The 19,200-nt window shown below is 40.5% G+C and overlaps 1 protein-coding gene across 4 annotated transcripts in view; it reads right to left on the bottom strand.

The window, feature by feature from the left end:
• The window catches only part of G3bp2 (G3BP stress granule assembly factor 2), a 77,891-nt gene that overhangs the window by 6,266 nt on the left and 52,425 nt on the right, over positions 1-19,200 (bottom strand). For 3 of the 4 annotated variants that reach the window (XM_041671318.1, XM_041671316.1, XM_041671317.1), the window contains exons 2-9: positions 12,936-13,054; positions 10,785-10,866; positions 9,971-10,144; positions 9,000-9,090; positions 8,292-8,394; positions 6,902-7,082; positions 5,892-5,990; positions 753-855 (exon numbers count right to left, since the gene is read on the bottom strand). In XM_041671318.1, coding sequence (XP_041527252.1) covers positions 753-855; positions 5,892-5,990; positions 6,902-7,082; positions 8,292-8,394; positions 9,000-9,090; positions 9,971-10,144; positions 10,785-10,866; positions 12,936-13,030 — 928 coding nt within the window. In that variant the 5' untranslated portion in view covers positions 13,031-13,054. The remainder of the gene's footprint in view (positions 1-752; positions 856-5,891; positions 5,991-6,901; positions 7,083-8,291; positions 8,395-8,999; positions 9,091-9,970; positions 10,145-10,784; positions 10,867-12,935; positions 13,055-19,200) is intronic. The other variant, XM_041671319.1, reaches the window with a different exon arrangement.

Below are 19,200 nucleotides of genomic sequence, written 5' to 3'. Positions count from 1 at the left end.
CTCTTTTTTTTTTTTTAAGATAGGATTTCTATGTGTAACAGCCCTGGCTCTCCTGGAACCTGCCTTATAGACCAGGCAGGCCCTGAACTTACCTGTCTCTGCTTCCCAAGTGCTAGGTGGGAATCAAGAAGTCTGTCACCACCCCTATTTATACATGTGTTAGTGTTTTGCCTGCCTGTATTCTGTACACCACCAAGCGCATGCCTAGTGCTCCAAGAGGTCAGAAGAGGGTATCACATCCCTTAGGGTGGGAGCTACAGACAATTCTGAGCTGCCACCTGAGTGTTGGTAAACTGAACCCGGTTCTCTGGAAGAGCAACCTGTACTCTGAAACACTGAGCCATCTCTCCAACCTCCAAAAGCTTCTTAAAATTCTCAGGGAATTCAAATAACCATTAGTTAACATCTTAGTTAATGATGAAAAGTTAAGAAAAAATAGAATTTAAGAGGAATCAGTGTTTTTTCCTGAAGAGATAAAAAAGTGTAGGGTGAGCTGGTCACTAAAAGCTCAATGTATTCTTAAAGCCAGCAACAACAAGCAAATGTTTTATGCCTTCAAAAAACTTGGCTCCACAGGTGACAAACCGTCTCTTCAAAGTTGTTAACCCAGGCTATCTGAGCAGATTGTGCGCAGATAGGAACACGCTGCTGAGATATCTTTACTTGGACCAGGTACAAAACCCAATACAGTTTTTAAAGTTTAGCCTCCAACTGTCCAGTACATCCAAAGGCCGTGTAAGGGCTGAGCTTACCTGGTCTTGGTCCTCGAGGGGGGAACCCAGGTCGCTCTCGAGGTCGTTGCTCACGCACCCGTGGTGGCTGAGACTGAACTTCTGGTTTAGCGTCAACCCTTGGCTAAAATATAATGGAAAAATTATTAAAACTTTTATATTATAAAGAAATAACTTCTACTGGAGGAAAAGCCAACCAAAGCAACTATTATATTAGCAAGTCACTAGCAAGGATAATAATATTAAGTTTATGATGTTTTCACCTAATTTTCTATGTTTGAAAAATACTTTTAAAAAGCTATTCTGTACCAAGCTAGGACTGTAGGGTAGATCTTAATTTTGTCACAAGATTGTAGTAGAATTCACACTGAGCTGCCTTTGCACAAAACACTCTTTAAAATTCAAATTATACTCACAAGAAACAGCATAAGTTATAGCTACAGAAATCACAAAATGCAAGATGAGCAACTCCATATACATACATAAGACAAAGTTAAAAAGCTTTCTTATAAAGACAAGAATAAAGACACATAATTCCTCAATAAATATCTAGTTGCTACCTTCAGAAATCAATGACATCTCCTAATCCCATCCCATAATCTTGAAACCAGTATTTTAATAATTCGGACACATAACCCTTTAGCACGGTGACAAGTGCCTATAATCCCAGCACTCAGTAGGATCTCAAGTTTGAAACCACCTTCAAACAGGAAGACCACATCTCAAAAATAAAAGCAATAAGAGCTTCCATATAACATCTCAAATAGTCAAAGAAGCCCTTTAGGAAGGACTGACCCTCCTAAATGGGGTGGGAAGTGACAGGACTGTCTTGTCAACTGCTGACTTAAATACGCTGAAATCTTGTAAATGATAAATACCATGCACACTTCAACACAAACCCTTTGCATTCTCAAACCCTGCAAGCTTTCTACTGCCCACGGATTTATGGCCCAAGCAAAACACAAAACTAATGAATGAATCCTCAAAGGACACCCCCAACTAAGAGCCAGCACTTTAACCACTGAGAAGGACCTTGATCTAAGCAGCACTCAATTTTTCATTAATTGTGATGTTATAATTTGCAAGTACTATGGTTCTTTCAAAACTGTCCATTTAGATAGCAGCTACTGTAACCCTACGATATGTGTGTGTGTATATAAACTATAACATTAGCAATTATTTAGAATTTACCTACTTCTTACAGCCTAGTTTTTTTCTATGTAAACTATTTTCCCACCAGATGAGATCACACATCCTGGAATCTACCTAGTAACAAAATTAATTTTACTGGGTGTGCTAGCACATCTCAGCACTTAGGAGGCAGAGCCAAGGGAATTTCTGTGACTTCAAGGCCAGCCAGAGATCTATAACAAGTGGATTTAGTTCTCATTTTTGTTATGAAGTCAATCTAGCTATCTTGCTTTGTATGTATGGGAGGGGGCAATCCTGGAGAGAACTGGGTTTTTAGCCTTGTTTTGTTCTTTTGTTTTTTTTTTTAATTTACTTTTATGTGCCTTGGTATTCTGCCTACATGTCTTGCACATCTGTGTGAGGTTGCTAGATCCCCAGGAACCAGAGTTACAGACAGCTGTACCTGCCATGTGGGTGCTGGGACTTGAACCCCTGTCCTCTGGAAGAGCAGTCAGTGCTCTTAATCACTGAGCCATCTATCTCTTCAGCCCCAGTCCAGTTTGATCTTAAACCATTCTTCCCTCGCTGCTGGGATTGCAGACATGCACCACTGAAAGAACCAAGCACGGTGCTTGAACAGATGCTCAGCAATTCCTGGTTCATAGTATTCTATACCTGACAATGAGGTTAGCTGTGCTTAAGAGTTTACCAGTCCATAAACAACCTAAAATGTAGTGCCCAGAAAGGCGAATCTTTAGAAATATATGCTCACATCCACTAAGGGAGCCTTAAAGCAGAACTTAGTACAGTTTGCATATCAATCAGAATTGAAGAATACTCAAACTTAGTGTCTTACTGGATATAATATATACACAATGTGTGCTGGGAATGATCGAACAGGCCTTTAATCCCAGCATCCAGGAAACAGAGGCAGGTGGAATCCTATGAATTCAAGGTCAGCCTGGGCCTATTTCGCCAGAGTTCCAGGTCAACTAGAGCTACATAGTGAGGCCCTATCTCAATAAGAGAGAGAGAGAGAGAGAGAGAGAGAGAGAGAGAGAGAGAGAGAAAGAAAGAAAAAAGGGGGTTAGGCAATTAAAAGACTTGCTGCTTTCTCAGAGAACCGCTTCAGTTCCCAACACCCACATGGTTGCTAAAAGGCCTCTAGATTCCAGTTCTAGGGTCTGAGGCCCTATTTTGACCTCTATAGGCACTGAACATTTATGGTGCACATGTGTGGAGGCAAAAACCACCCGGACTGATAAAAATATATCTTTTCTGAAAAAATAGCAAATAATACCTTGTATTTTCAGGAAAAAAAAAAACAACAAGACAACTCAATCTAAGTATTATCAAAGAACTTGAGGATCTGCTCCAACCTCAATATATTTTAAAACATATTACCAAAATAGATTCTCAAAACAATTTAAAATTAAAGTAAGTTGAAAGGATTCCCATCTTTGGAGTGGTGGCACATGCCTTTAATCCCACCACTCAGGAAGCAGAGGCAGGCGGATCTCTTGTGAATTTGAGGCCAGTCTGGTCTACAGAGCTAGATCCAGGATAGCTAGGGTTGTTGCAGAGAAACCCAGTCTCGAAAAACCAATGACAATGAAAGAAATAAAGAAAGAAATTATTTCCCAGCTTATAAATAATTTGTACATTGATTTGGTAAATCTGTCTTGGAAGTAGACAGAACGCCAGTGCATGCAAAACAGATTAAAGAGCTAAGAACGGTCCCCCGCTAAGAAACAAATGCCAACTAAGCCAGCTGTTGTGTTCTTGTAATTCTTCATGTCCAATGATTAAAACTAGCCATTCCTAGCAGATGAAATAGCTAATAGCCTACACTGTATTAGGGCTTTCAAATTAACTTCATGATCTTACAGAAAATGAATGTCAAACAAAATATAAAAATGGTCAAATAAAGTCAAAAAGGCACAGTCATAACACAAGTCCTTCACTGAACACAAGCTATTTAGAAGAGCTAGTCCATTTCCAGCAAAACTGCCTTCCCAAGAACTCCACTGACTCAATGCCATCAATGCCCTAAAAGTAGACTTAACTTCCTTGTACCAAATAATCTACTTAAAATATAAGAAAATGAATCTTTTCAAAAGTAACAAAAGAAGCTGAAGGTTACTAAACCCAGTGGAAATATCACAAATTCACACCCAGCGCAGACATGAGGAGTATTTTTAGTTATGTATCTGTGTGTGCCTGTATGGTGAGAGGTGCACAAGCGGGGCTGGCGGCACCAGGGCCCTGGAATGGTAAGCCGCCCGGCGTGGACGCTAGGTCCTCTGAAAGAGCAATAATGTGATCTTAACTACTGAGCAATCTTTCAAGTCCCTTAAAGTTCAATTTTAAACATTTCTTATTGGAGTGGAAAATAAAAAAATAACTTCAAAATTAACTCCAATGTAAGCTACACAAAGAGTCTAGAATCTAGTAATTAAGACATACTTCAAATACATAGTACTCTTCTTTGGTGTAAATATAAAGACACATTACCCTCCAAAGTCCTAAGAAAAATGTACCCATGTAAAACCACATATGCAGTTGATGTGTACCTACATAAATTCAAAAGCCAGACTATATTTCAGCCGTCCAAACATGGGTGAGTTATGTGTGATCCTGACCTTCCTGTCTCTAAAATGTAGATCTCTGTAAGTTCAAGGCCAGCCAGGGCTATACACAGTTGAGACCCTGTTCCACCCACCCCCTAAAAGAAAAGTGAATGTAACATGCTGAACACAAAATTGTTAGTGGAAGACACATGAAAGGAATATTATTATTTAACTAATAAAAATAAGTGTTGGGCTGTATCCATGGAGTAACAGTTAAGCCATGTTCTTCCAGGTGACCCAGGAGGTTCCATCCTCCGCACCCACGCTGCAGCTCACGACCCTAAAGAACCAACACCCTCTTCTGGCCTCTGAGGGCATTGCATGCACAAGGTAAAACACCCAGATACACAAAATACAGTCAGTTAAAAATAAACCAAGCGTCACCAAATCTCTGAAACAACAATTCAAAGACTCCAGCTGGGAACCTGACAGAAAGCAAGAGTTTCAAGTCCCGAATCACTCGTCCTTTCTCCAGGTGGGTTTGAAAAGCACTAATCATTAAGGAGGAATTTTGGCTTGTGATCAAATTCAACCACATTTAAATATGTAACTAGAAAAAAAAAATACAAAGGTATTTTGGTACCAAGTAGTCTATAGGTTACTGTGTGTAGAAACATCACGAGGACAAGATAATCACTGCTTTTAAAACCTCAATGTCTTAGTGTTAAAGCATCTAGAAAATGTATACAATAACCATTTTCAATGTAAATTTTCTAGAAAAATGAAGCAACTCAAAATGTAGGGGAAAACTGGATCTTTACTATGCCAATAAACTTAATTCAAATTTAATTTAAACTTCTAGCAAGCATAAATAGTGTCTTACTTTCACAGTTTTGGAAAGCTCTGAAATGGTAAGATGACAAACAGACAAAAAGCAGAATACTGAAACGATCAGTTAAGGTGAACACTACAGTCATAAGTTGGTACAGGCTTCAATTAAATTGTGTGAACCACTTACAGACTGAGTTTAGGCAATGTAAATATACATATATAATATATACATGTGATATATATTATATATATATACACACACAAGTATTCTATTTCTTTAGAACAATTATTTTTAAATGTCTTTCTATTTTGTGCCTTTCCAAATTTCTCACCTAAAATATTCTTGCTAAGATGTAAAATTTGCAAACGGAGTATTTTTCTAAAGAAGCCTTTAAAATGACAACTTATATTAATAAAACCAACTTAATCTGTATTGCACACACCCAAACCCCAAATACCACCTCTGTAAGATTAATAGAGATTTGGCATTTAAAGTGGGTGCACTGACATTTAATACATTCTTGTATGTTTAATCCATAGTTCTGGTTGACTTGCTTAAAAATGTATAAAAACTAAGCAATTGGCAAATGTAACAAGGATACAATCCAATGTGTTCACAGATCGTTACCTGTGAGACTGGTGCTTTAACATGGGGTGGAATTCCAGAGGAAGAAACAGTACCACTAGGAGGCAGGTTTTTACTGGTCACTGAAGCCCAGGAGAAAGCCTGCAGGAAATGCAACAGACCTAGACTACTAATCATGGAAAACCACCAACATTCCTACAGGGAAACTTCCAAATATATAATCTGTTTTCATTTCTAATCTGTTCCTTTATATTGATGGACTCCTAGAAGAAAGGCACACACACACATGCCAGTCTGTGTGCCAGCTCTCAACATCTCATTATGCAAGATACGACTGTTTTGTCTCAACTGCTAAATAAAACCACACCAAGTTCCTACATGAGTAAGTGGCAAACAAACCACTATCAACTAAACATGCTATAAAATCTGAACCAGATAGAACTTCTTTCCCCGTTGGGGGGAAGACAGGATGTGTGAGTGACAGTGTTGGGGAAGGGGAAGAATAGAAAAGAACAGAGTACTAGTTGGAAAGTTAACAGACACAAATTGAACAAGGACTCTTCTACTATCTTCTCTCACTGCCCAAATATACTTTAACCTTCTGCTTCACAGAGATAGAGGTTTAACATGGTATACTATGGGTGTCACGCATCTCTACAAGAGAATTAGTATAGTAAGGAAACTGATCCCATTTAAATCACAAACAGGTATCTCTCACAGATCAACTTCAGCTGGGACATTGCATGACTCCTGGAGCATCAGAAGAGATATAAGCAACTGAAAGCCTCATACATGGACTTGAGTAATTTCATGTAAGTCATTCAACACTGCATACAGACAAGAGTAATTTTACGATATAAATTTCATTCTTAGGAATATTTTTGGGGTGGAGAAAAACCATGAAGTCTCCCCAGAACAGAAACTCCAGCTTCTTTCACATACACAGAAGTGTAGCTTACTGTATCAAATAGCAGAACCAAAATCATGCTTCATTAATGACACCAGGCATGAAAACGTGAAGCTGCATGTCTGAAAAGTTCCTCTGATCTCACCTTTGGTGGTTCTTGAGGGAGAGAAGCGGGCTCGGAGGGAGGAGGAGTGGTAGACTTCTCCTCTAGCTCTTCTAAGCTTTTCTCCTCCACTTGTGGTTTCAGCTCTTCAGTCTTTGTTTCAGATTCTGGCTCAGGTTCAGGTTCATGAGAGGATTCTTCTAAAGGCTCCTCTATGCCATTACTAGAACAAAACATCTAGGTCACCAGGAGGTCCCAGTGAGATAAAACTCCAAGCTAACAGCTGTCACCTGTTCTGTGTTCACGTACACGCGGTGTAGGGCTGAGATCCAAGTCCCACCTCATGTGCACATACTAGCAAAACTTCTCTACCACAAAGACCCACACCCAGTCAAATCCCAGCTTTCTGTCTGTTTTGGTTTTGTTGTTTTGTTTGTTGATTTCACCATGTTTCCTTGATTGGCCTCAAACTCAGAGAGATCCATCTACTTCTGCCTCCCTTGAGAGCTGAGATTAAAAGTGTGCACCATCAAATCCAGCCCCAATGTTTAAAAGTGGTATTATTTTGCATGTAAGGACGTTTTGCTTACATGTATATCTGTAAAGAAGAAGGCACAGAATCCCATGTCTGGGGTTACAGACTGCCGTGTGGGTGCTCTTACAGGCCGAGCCATCACTACAGCCACACCCCACCATTGTTACACCTAGATTACCCACAATGCTTATCTTAGTACCAACTATAAATCCCGTGCTTATTTTCTTTTTTCTTTCTTTTTTTTTTTTTTTGGTTTTTCAAGACAGGGTTTCTCTGTAGCTTTGGAGCCTGTCCTGGAACTAGCTTTGTAGACCAGGCTGGTCTCGAACTCACAGAGATCCGCCTGCCTCTGCCTCCCAAGTGCTGGGATTAAAGGCGTTTGCCACCATCGCCCGGCCCGTGCTTATTTTCTAATGAGTGTGAAGGGCAATGCATGACAGTTAGAGCACTTTAGGGAGTCACATATCTCCTCCAATATTAACTCAAGATTGAAACTTGGGACACCAGGGCTACAGCTGAGCACCTTTACTGGCTGAGCCACCTCTCTGCCCCTATACACCATGTTTCTCATAAAAATTAAGTTCAGTGTATTGTCCTAAACAGTTTTTACTATCTGTTATCAACCACATCTGATACAAACCAGTATCTTGATACATGTCATAAAAAAAAATAATCAAATATTGGCTTAAATATGCTGTTTTAACAAAAATGTATTTCCAGGGGCTGAGGCTGTAGTTTGGTGAGCAAGGGCATAATTAACATGCATAAAGGTCGGGGGTTTGATATCTAGCAACAAAGAAAAAGAAAAAACATTAACTTCTAACAATAATCCTACAAGCACTAACTACACTGCAGATCAGCGCAAATGCAGGCCTTGCAACTGCTGGCTAGCCTTACGTCACAGGATGGGCGTCATAGTAGGCGCTGTTAGCATTCTCTTGCACAGGTTCAGGAGATGGCTGCCTTTCTTCTTGCTCCTCTTCTACTTCATCTTCTGATTCTGACAATACATAATGCACCACATCTTTGTGAGAGGCTCACACACTTACACATTACAGTATTTTTCAGTGTAAGCTTCAAAGTCAGCAAACTTACAAAGGCAGCCATTCACTGGAACATTCCCCATTCCCCACAAGCGGGAAAAACTTGATTAGTATGATTTATTTTCACAAGATCTATTAGTAAAGAAAGGAAAAGCTTGCAAAGAAGCTAAAAACCATTGTTTCTGTTGTCATATCTATTTAAGAGTAGTAATAATGAGAAGAAGGAAAACAAACTGGTATTTTTATCAGTGGAAGATCAATAAAACAGCTGCAGTACTGCCACAGCTGGAATAGGCAACAGACGGCAAGGGAAAATGAGTATGCTCTATGCCACTTAGTTCGTTCTGATAAAGCTGCTCGTGTCTCCAGACTCTATAGTATAGTATGGAATCTATACAGACATGTCACCTATACACACACTTCCTAGGTTTGACTTTTACATAATTTCACGTACACACATATTCCCTTTAACAAGAACTAAAGGGGGGGAAAGAGTGGATTCAGTTAAAATAAAAGTGACAAATTTCAAAAAGCTTCATACTTATAGATGAGTTAAGCTCACCTTCATCAAGTTCTGGCTCAGAATCACCAAATACTTCATCTTCATAACGAAACATATCATTGTGAACATAAAATTTATTTGGAACAGATCCCTATAGAAAAACAACATGCAATCTCAATTTTAGTACCACAGAATATGGATTAATAAGCAACCAAAGCTGAGTATTAAACTCTTCTCAAAAAGAAAACAGCATCCATAAAGTTCTTCCATCTTTTCAAAACTCTCTGAAAATACAATTCAATATTTTTACAAACATGTAGGGTTTTTCCTTTCTCTTATGGTCCCAGGGACCAAATTCAGGGTTTTAAAAACAAAACCATGAGTCCTATCACCCCAATCCTCTCTTCTGTATCTATCATGCACTTACACACACATTTCAGCATCTAACTTTAAAGTACACATGTACATACAGTGTATAAACAAGCTGTAGTAACACACCTAATCGAAGCTCTCAAAGACAGCAGTGCGCAAACTGCAGAGATGGCTCAGTGGTTAAGAAAACTGGCTGCTTTTGAAGACCAGGTTCAATTCCCAGCATGGTGGCTCACAACATTATATAACTCCAGTTCCAGAGATCTGATACCCTTTCCCAACTCTATGGCCATTAGGTAACACATCCATACACATGCAGGTAAAACACTCAAACACGTAAGAAACAAAGGTGAAAGGGCTGGAGGAGATGATCTGGAGGTTAAGGGTGCTAGCTCTATTCTTCTATTCACCTACGTAGCAACTGTCTATGTCAGTTCCAGGGTATGCAATGCCCTCTTCTGGCCTACAAGGGCAGCAGGCATACATGTGGTGTACAAACAAAGCCAAAACACCCATACACATAAAAATAAGTAAAATTCAAATTATTACTTAATTTGAAAAATAGCAATAAGCAAATCCAAACCTGTAAAACTCTTTAGTATTCCACAAACTATTAACACATAAATCATATAAATACAAACTAAGAGAAATGAACTTACTTCTGGAGCCAGAACAAAGGTTTGCATAAACTTCCTTTCTGGCTGCCCACTGTTAGACAGCAAGCCCATGACCTGTACAACTACACCATCACTCAGGGTTGCATGAGCATCCACATGACGAATTTTGGTATGACATTCGCTGAAGTTCAGAGACAACACTTTGTGGTGTATATCCTTTACAGGGAAAAGTGAAGAGAAGAAGAACATGTGTGCTGCCACATTAACTACAATCACTATGTACACACAGCGCCTATTTTCTCAGGACCCAAAAAGCTTAAGGATTTGCCTGTTCTGCATTAATCTAGACAAGTATGCATTACAATCAAACTGCCTGTCAACTACCATCTTTAAGACATCATCTCTACACAAGAAATTGGAACGCATCTTGATCCTGTGCCTTGTAGTCTGGGTGTTAGGCAGCTAATTAGTCTCACAAACTGCTACCAACTGCCTTCTGACCTCACACCTCATTGTACCTTACTATTGTTTTCCTAGAGCCAAATTTTTCCTGTTTCCTGCTAAAGCCCAAACCAAAGCCCCAGATTCTTCAAGACTGATCTTCCCATCAAATTATGAAGCAAGTACTGTGCATATCTGGAGCATGAGAGAGATACTTCTCAACTCCTTCGCATATAAAATACAACACTCCACATTGTCCTTTTAAATACATCCGATCAATAATACATTTCTACTAAAACTAACTCTTTACAGCAAAGGGTCACATTAGAAAAACCCAGTGAAGAGTCCAGAAAGGCTACTTTTTAAAATCTGTCTCAATTCAAAGATACTTGAAAACAGATAATCTGTAACTTACATTTTGGCCATAAACTGCTTCCTGGGGCTTTCCACTGGCATCCACTCCACCATGAACATAGGAGGAATTCCTGCCATAGAACCTGCAAAACCATTGACAGACACGTCAAGGAAGGCATAGGGGCCACTAGAGTTCTGGTTCAACAGATAAAGGGGCTCTAACTCATCAACAATATATGGCTGCTGTAAGGATTAACCAAGTCAAGGCCCATAGAATCCTCAGAGCTTCTGTGTGACAAGGCAGATGCTCAGTTAGCTTGCCTCAAACTCACGCCAGTGAATAAACAAACGGCTGTCTGAGGAGGAGAGTAAATATTAAAAACTTCACTCTTGGGGGCTGGAGAGATGGCTCAGAGGTTAAGAGCACTGGCTGTTCTTCCAGAGGTCCTGAGTTCAATTCCCAGCAACCACATGGTGGCTCACAACCATCTGTACTGAGATCTGGCGCCCTCCTCTGGCGTGCGGGCATACATCGAGGCAGAATGTTGTATACATAATAAATAAATAAATCTTTAAAAAAAAAAAAAAAACTTCACTCTTTTCTTTAGGTTTATTCGTATGAGTATTTTTCCTAGATGTAGCATGCCATGTGGGCTGGTACCCTCTGAAGCCAGAAGGGAACAGAGGATCCCATGAGACTAGTTACAGATGGTTCTGAGTGAAATGTGGGTGCTGGGAATCAGTCTCTAGCCAGCAACCCAAGACCAGCAGTGCTTTTAACAGACAAGTCACCTTCCAACCCCTTATGCGAAGTTTTTAGAAATCTAAATTTTTATTAAAAGGAAAAGTGGTTAAATATGCTAGATATAATATGGAAGCCATACCACTTTACTTTGTGGATATTCATGTACACGTGTTTGTGTTGGAGATCAGAAGACACCCGTGAGAAGCCTCCTTCCACTTTTCTGACGGAATACAGGGCAAAAGTCTTTACCGGAAAAATTCCTTTACCCACTGTGCCATGTTGTTAGCCTGAAAGTCATACTAGTTGAAAACCTTGTTGGCTAGGTGGTGGTGGCACATGCCTTAAATAAATCCCAGCATCCAAAGGCAGATGACTGAGGCTAGCCAGAACGACAGAGACCTTACAGAAGTGGGCACGGCGGGGTGACTTCCAACCCCAGCTCTGGGAAATGAAGAAGAGGGTACAGTGACCTGGTTCCAATTCATTCACACCCACATAGTGAAACCCTGTCTCAAAACAAGAGACTACTGATATTCTGAAAGATCAACTCATATATAAAGGTCCTAATAATCCCATTCACTCCCAAATATCACTCAGTCTTAAAAAAAAAAAAAAAACTCTGTATTGAGGGAATTAAAATATTTTAGATACCCTCATTTCAGTACAATGTTGAAAACTGGCTATGGGTAGCTTGTCTACTTATTTATCCTTATTTCTAACCTTACTTTTCAAGAAAGATGCTGAATTAGTTATTAGCTTCAGCTGTCAAATATGAAAAATGAGATAACCAAAGTACCTACATTAAAACCAGCATAAAATTAAGTGGAAAAATAAAGAATTCACAGAAAGGGAACCCAGCAAAAGTGAGCACAATCCTCTCCCATACTGCCTAAGAGAGTATCAACATGTCAAGCAGTATAAACTGCCAAAGCTACCCTAAGACCTGCACAACAGATCGGCAGCAGCGACCGCAGGAGGTAACAACAGTGTATTATTTCAGCCCTGTCCTGCAGCATCGTAGGACTCATCTTTCAGCCATCTCAATCACCTTTCAGCTTCACAAGTATAGCGGCCAAAAGAATGGGACTTGGCAAAAACTAGCTACACACTACACGAATTTAATTTTAAACCTCTGGAAAAACAGCGAACAAGGTTACTAACAGTGTCTCACAAAACAATACTATTTTTCACATGGAAAGACAAACTTTCACAGGTATATAGTAGTTTTTCTCAACACTATGAGAACTTAAAAAGATAAATTTAAGTCACCCATTTATAATTGCTCACTGGAATCCATTAGTAAGCCAAGTCCCTCATTAGTATAATGAAACATGAAATACTGAGGGGGTATGTGTGTGTAAAATAATGTGCTATAACACTATGATACGATGTGCTTCCTGTTTGCAAAGACATTATCAGTAAAAGGTGGCCATGCCAAGAGAATATGAGGTGATGTCTAAATTTTACCTGTGTAAATACTCGGGAGCTTTATTCAGCAAAGTATAATACTGCCGCACAAACTCCCGCCCCACAAGCAGCGGACTGGGCTTCTCCATAACCATTTCTTTGCTGCACAATGTCAAATGCTGGGAGAGAAAACACAAGAAAACAGCTATTAAATCATCTTTGTAAAATGCCATGAAATAAATCTTCATAGACATACAAATGAGACTATACATTAACACCATTTAAAAAAAAATTATTAACAGGCCAGGCGGGGTGTGGTGCTTTTAATCCCAGCACTTGGGAGGCAGAGGTATGTTAATCTCTGTGAGTTCAAGGACAGTCAAGTGCTGTGGAGAAATCTGTCTTGAAAAACAACTGGTTAGGGCTGGAGAGATGGCTCAGTGGTTAAGAGCATTGCCTGCTCTTCCAAAGGTCCTGAGTTCAATTCCCAGCAACCACATGGTGGCTCACAACCATCTGTAAAGAGGTCTGGCACCCTCTTCTGGCCTTCAGGCATACACACAGAATATTGTATACATAATAAATAAATAAATATTTAAAAAAAAAAAAAAACAACTGGTTAGAGATGGCTCAGTAGTTGTCTGCTCTAACAGAGGACCCAGGTTCAATTTCCAGCACCCACATTAAGGCACATTAATCTAACTCCAGTTCCACAGGATCTGCTGGCCTCTTATGACCTCCTTGGGCACCAGGCACACATACGTGCACAGGCACACATTAAATAAAAATGAAAATCCTTTGTAAAGTGCAGTTTGTTACTTACTTTATACATGTAGCCCTCAGAATAATCTATGTAATTCACCATGAAGGGGCAGTGGGCTGTAGATATGGCTCATGGTTAACACGCGGTCTTCCACACGACTACAGTTCATTTCCAGCATCCGCATTAGGTGGCTCCTAACTGCCTCTAATTCCAGTTCCAGGGGATCTGAACCTTTAGCCTTGAAGGCATGCATGTAGATTCAAAATAAATCTTGGACCGGAGAGAATGCTCAGCAGCAAAAGCTCTTGTTGTTCTTGTGGAGGACCCAGGCTCAGTTAGTTCCCAGCAGCCACATGGTAGGTAGCTCACAACCATATTCCAGAGGACCAAATACCCTATTCTGACCTCCACAGGTACCAGCTACACACATGCTACACAGACAGACAAGCAGGCACAGGCGCATGTGTGCGGGCACACACATACACTTTTTAAAGGGAAGTGGAGGAAGGAGAGAGAAATGGCTTTGGAGTTTGCCTGACCTGAGCTTGGCTCCCCAGGACTAACAAGGTAGAGAGAACTGACCCCCAGTTTGTCTCCTGACTTCCGCTTCTTTTTTTTTTTAAAGATTTATTTATTACATATACAGTGTCTGTCTGCATGTATGTTTACAGGCCAGAAGAAGGTACCAGATCTCATTATAGATGGTTGTGAGCCACAATGTGGTTGCTGGGAATTGAACTCAGGACCTCTGAAAGAACAGTCAGTGTTCTTAACCTCTGAGCCATCTCTCCAGCCCCTGACTTTCACTTCTAAGCACAAACAGAGACCATCCCAAACACCACTTGTTTTTCAAAAGAAGTAGTAATATGGCTGATAGTAGCTCACTGGTAGAGTAGTACAGTAATTCCAAGAAATAGCCGCAGGTTCAATCCTAAGTACCAAAGATGTGTGTAGATCAACAGACAGAACACACACCCAAACACCCACACAAAGCCTCGAGAGGATTCTTGACTATTTTTATTTATGTGCATGGATGCGTGTATCCACAGCGACCAGAAAAGGGTGTCAGATGCCCTGGAGCTTGGATTACAGGTGGCAGTGAACCACACTATGGAAGTGGCAAGGGAACTAAACTTGGAACCTCTGGAAAAGCAGAAAGCACTCCTGACTGCTATACTTGAAAGTACTAAAGGGAAAAAACAAAACAAAGTAAGAATCAACCACACAGTGTATATCAGGCAAATAAAATACTATCTGAATCCCTATTTTAACAAATTTCAATGCAGGTTTTCTTTAAGCAACTAAATACTTTCATAGCCGAGCCAGCCCATAATCACCAGCTTGGACATGCTGTTTCTCACAAATGGGGCAAAGAGGTGGGTTAAGTACGACTCTTAGAGACTTCAGGATTGCACTCTGTTCTAACTAGCTGCTTCTTCCTTTGTAATTGTTCCTCTAGACACTTTTTGTTTCGTTTTTCGAGGCCAGGTTTCTCTGCGTAACAGCCTTGGCCATCCTGAACTCTATAGACCAGGCTGTCCTGGATCATGGAGCACTAGCCAACTCTGCTTGCTGAGTGCTGGGATTAAAGGTGTGCACTGCTCAAGTTTTAATACAGAAATGAATTTATAAACCCAGTTTAGTGGCTCAGGCCTCAAACTGAGGCACTCAGAATAATCATGAATTCAGGCCAGCCTGGACTAGAGTAGCCCTGTACTTTTTTTTTTTAAAGATTTATTTATGTATGAGTGTTTTGCTCACCATGTATGTCTGTATACCACATGCATGCCTGGTACCCATGAAGATCCAGGGTATGAGATTGCCCTGGAATTGGGGTTCTATGGACAATTGTGAGCCACCATGTGGATGCTAGTAATTGAACCCAGAAAATGCTCTTCGATTCTGAGCCATCACACTGAAGCTCTGTATCTTTTGTTCTAACACCCACACGGCAGCTTACAACTGTCAGAAATCCCAGTTCTAGGGGATACGCATGCAGGCAAAATACACATAAAATAAATTTAAAAATTATGTTATTAACTTTAATTGGGAGACTAGAAAATGATTGAAGCATGAATAAAGGCAGTGGCAACCACAAGTAACTCTCTCAATTGGAAAGCTTCCTTCCCCACCTCCATCACTGTCACGATGGACCCAATTTTTTTTTCCTGTACTATACTTTTTCAAAAGATGGGGAAGAAATATGGCTTATGCTGTCTAAATGTCACAAAATGTACAGTAACTTTGAAATTCTTAAAATTCAGGGGATCCAGGGCCCTCTTCTGGTCTCCAAGAACACTAGGCACACACACACATACGGGCAAAAACATTCATACACACAATTTTATTCATTTATTTTTAAGGGAGGAGGGGGCTTTTTCAAAACAAGCTTTCTCTAACAGCCCTAGCTGTCCTGAAACTTACTCTGTAGACCAGGCTAGCCTCAAACTCAGATACTCACATGCCTCTGACTCTTTTTTTTTTTTTATTTTTAGAAAAAAGCGGAAGTGGAGCACACACCTTTAATCCCAGCACTGAGGAGCCAGAGGCAGGTGGACCTCAGGGAATTCAAGGCCAGCCTGGACTACACAGCTAGAAGGGGCTTAGAAGAGAAAGGGGAGCCAAGGAAAAAATGGTTTTAGAGCAAAGATTAAAAGCATGGGAGTGAGTCAGGAATTTTAGCTAACTTGCCTACTGTGAGCCCGGCTGATAAAGATGGAAATATTCAACAATACTGATTTTTGCATAGAGATGAATGAGTCTAGTTAAGACGGGCCTTGAAAACTCACAGCAGGGGGCTGGAGAGTTGGCTCAGTGGTTAAGAGCACTGGCTGCTCTTCCATAGGCCATGAGTTCAATTCCCAGCAACCACATGTTGGCTCACAACCATCTGTAATGAGATCTGGTGCCCTCTTCTAGTGTGTGAGCATACATGGAGGCAGAATGTTGTATACATAATAAATCTTTAAAAAATAAAAAACAAAACTCACAGCAAGCAACCCTTCTGCCCAGGTGGCCTAAATCCTGAGCTTAGGTAAAGCAGCATGCCCAGCATAACATCACTAAACTAAGAACTACCCACTTTCAGTACCAACAGTAGCAAGAATGTATCTGTCCGACACAGTACTGTGTAGTGGCTAAAGTCTTCTTACACTAGAAATTACTCAGGAAAGGTAAATGGAGGAATGTTCAAATATGCTGAACAACATAGAAAAAAACTAATAAAGGACAAGAGAGGGTAGGGAGGGAAAGAAACTTTAAACTCAGGAGGCAGAGGCAACCAGATCTCTGTAAATGAAGGGCAGCCTCATCTACAAAGCCAGGGCTGTCATGCAGTGAAACCCGGTCCTGGGGAAAAAGAACAGAAAGTCTGGAGAAATGGCTTGGTGTTAAGAACTCTCACTGGCTGTTCTAGCCCAGCAACCCCATGGTTGCTGTTCACAACCATGCACAACTCTAGGTCCAGTGTATTTGCTGTCCTCTTCTGCCCTCTGCAGGCACAAGACGGGCAAAAACATCTATGCACAATCAAAGAAAAGCTTTGGGGCTAGGAACTTACAGCATTATAAAATGAGACATTGAAAAGACTAGAATAAAATGTTAAATTAAATTACTGTTTCATAAATTAAAAAGGCAATGTATATGATGAGCTAAAGAATGAAATTAATTTTAAAAATTCACTACAAATGGTAAAAACTATTATTAGAGCAGATTACAGTAGAAAAGGTTATCCAAAATAGTTAATTCTCATTAATTTCAGAGCTATCTTAAATGGTCTCTCTCCATATTCTTACTAAGAATATGGACACAGTGCTCCATTACTAGTAATAAAATGGCTAGCTTCAGAAAAAAAATCAAAATTTAAACACAAATACCTAACCACAACTACTAATGCAACTCTTTGAACATTCCAAATTTCAGAACATTCCAGCTTTCAGAACAGAGATATTTAAACCATGTGCTAAGCAAGCACTCTATCAACTGAGCTGTATCTTCAGTACCCCCAATCTTTAAAGCATTAAAAAACACACACCACTCACTGCACTTCGTTCCATGAAATTTCATGCCATTCTTTGGTAGTTATTTCAATGCTTGGAGAGAACAAATATTTCTGAAGAAATCATACTTTTTATTAAAAAATATCAAGAAAACACCTAGATAAGGAGGAGGAAATGCAGATAAACTGCTAACCTTGGAAGGTTATAGGTACCATATTTTATTTATGGAAAGAATGTCTCCAACTGGCTGTAGCCTGTTTACCAGAAACTGCTATCAAACTGCTTAGCCCTAGCTTATCTCCAGGACAGGATGCTTACTCCTACTCCCTCTGCAGGGCTCACAATTAGGCCAAGGCCCATTCTCACTGACCCAAAGACTAGATCCCACTTTAAAACGACAGCTCCATTCAACACTATAACTTCCCAAAGTTCCTGAAGGTCTTCATCTAAAAGGTTTTAATGACTACAACAATACAAGTCACACATTTTTAGAACAAGAAATTCAGATTTGTTGTGGCAGACCTTGGGTCTAAGTGACAGAAATAGGAGGCTATGGGTAAAGCAAAGGGGGCAAGTGCTGGAGTGCAGAAAGACACCAAGAATGGCCAACCCTTAAGAATGGCTATGCTGGGTAGTGGTGATGTATGCAGAAATGGCTATGCTACTCCCCTCTGAGACAAGGTTTCTCTCTAAGTAGCCCTGGCTGTTCAGGAATTCACTCTATAGAAGAGATTGGCGTCCAACTCCCCTCTTCTAGCCTTGCCTCCTGAGTGACTTCACCTGGCCCAAAGCAAATTTCCTGAGTGTCACACTGACACAAAATTCTTGTTCTTGGAACAAAGACAGGCCCTTCATCTCTTTGCCTTCTGAGTGTCAGTTTCATTTCTCTGTGAATCAAGTTAATGCTCCCTATTCAAGAGGTAAAGGAAACAGGGGACTCAGGAAACATTAAAAAATAATGAGGTGGGCATGGTTGCAGACGCCTTTAATCCCAGCACTCAGGAGACCTAGAAACAGGTAAAAGACAGGTGGACCTCTGCGAATTCAAGGCCAGCCTGACCTACAAAGCAAATTCCAGCACAGCCAGGGCTACTCACAGAAACCCTGTCTGGGGTGGTAGGAGAGGAAGGGGCCGGACTGTCTTTAAAACACAGGAGACAGAAGACAGATCTCTTGAGTTGAAGGCCAGTCTGGTCTATAGTTCTAAGTCAGCCTGCCAGGGCTACAAAGACACTGCCTCAAAATACAGGGTGAAGGGAGCATGATGTGAATACACCATTTTCGTGGGACGGCATGGCCATTCTTAGCGTCTTTCTGTACTTCAGCACCTGTCACCTCATCTTGAGGGTTGAGGACAGAAGTTGTTTTATCCAGAACATTCTATTTCTGTCACTGAGGTACTTGGATCCAAGGTCTGCCACAACAAATGATCTCTCTTAATTCAAGATCAGCCTGGCCTACACACAGCGAGACCCTGACTCAAACAAAACCAAACAAAAAAGCCACTCGACTTTTAGGGGTTGGAGAGAGGGCTCCGTGTTCTTTCTTCCCACCACCTACATTT

Source organism: Microtus oregoni, unplaced genomic scaffold, assembly GCF_018167655.1.
Source record: "Microtus oregoni isolate MIOR12 unplaced genomic scaffold, Mior012 000021F_ref0000039, whole genome shotgun sequence".
Classification (NCBI taxonomy): Eukaryota; Metazoa; Chordata; class Mammalia; order Rodentia; family Cricetidae; genus Microtus; species Microtus oregoni.
Note: the sequence above shows the minus strand (reverse complement) of the source record. Positions and strands in the feature narration are given on the sequence as shown.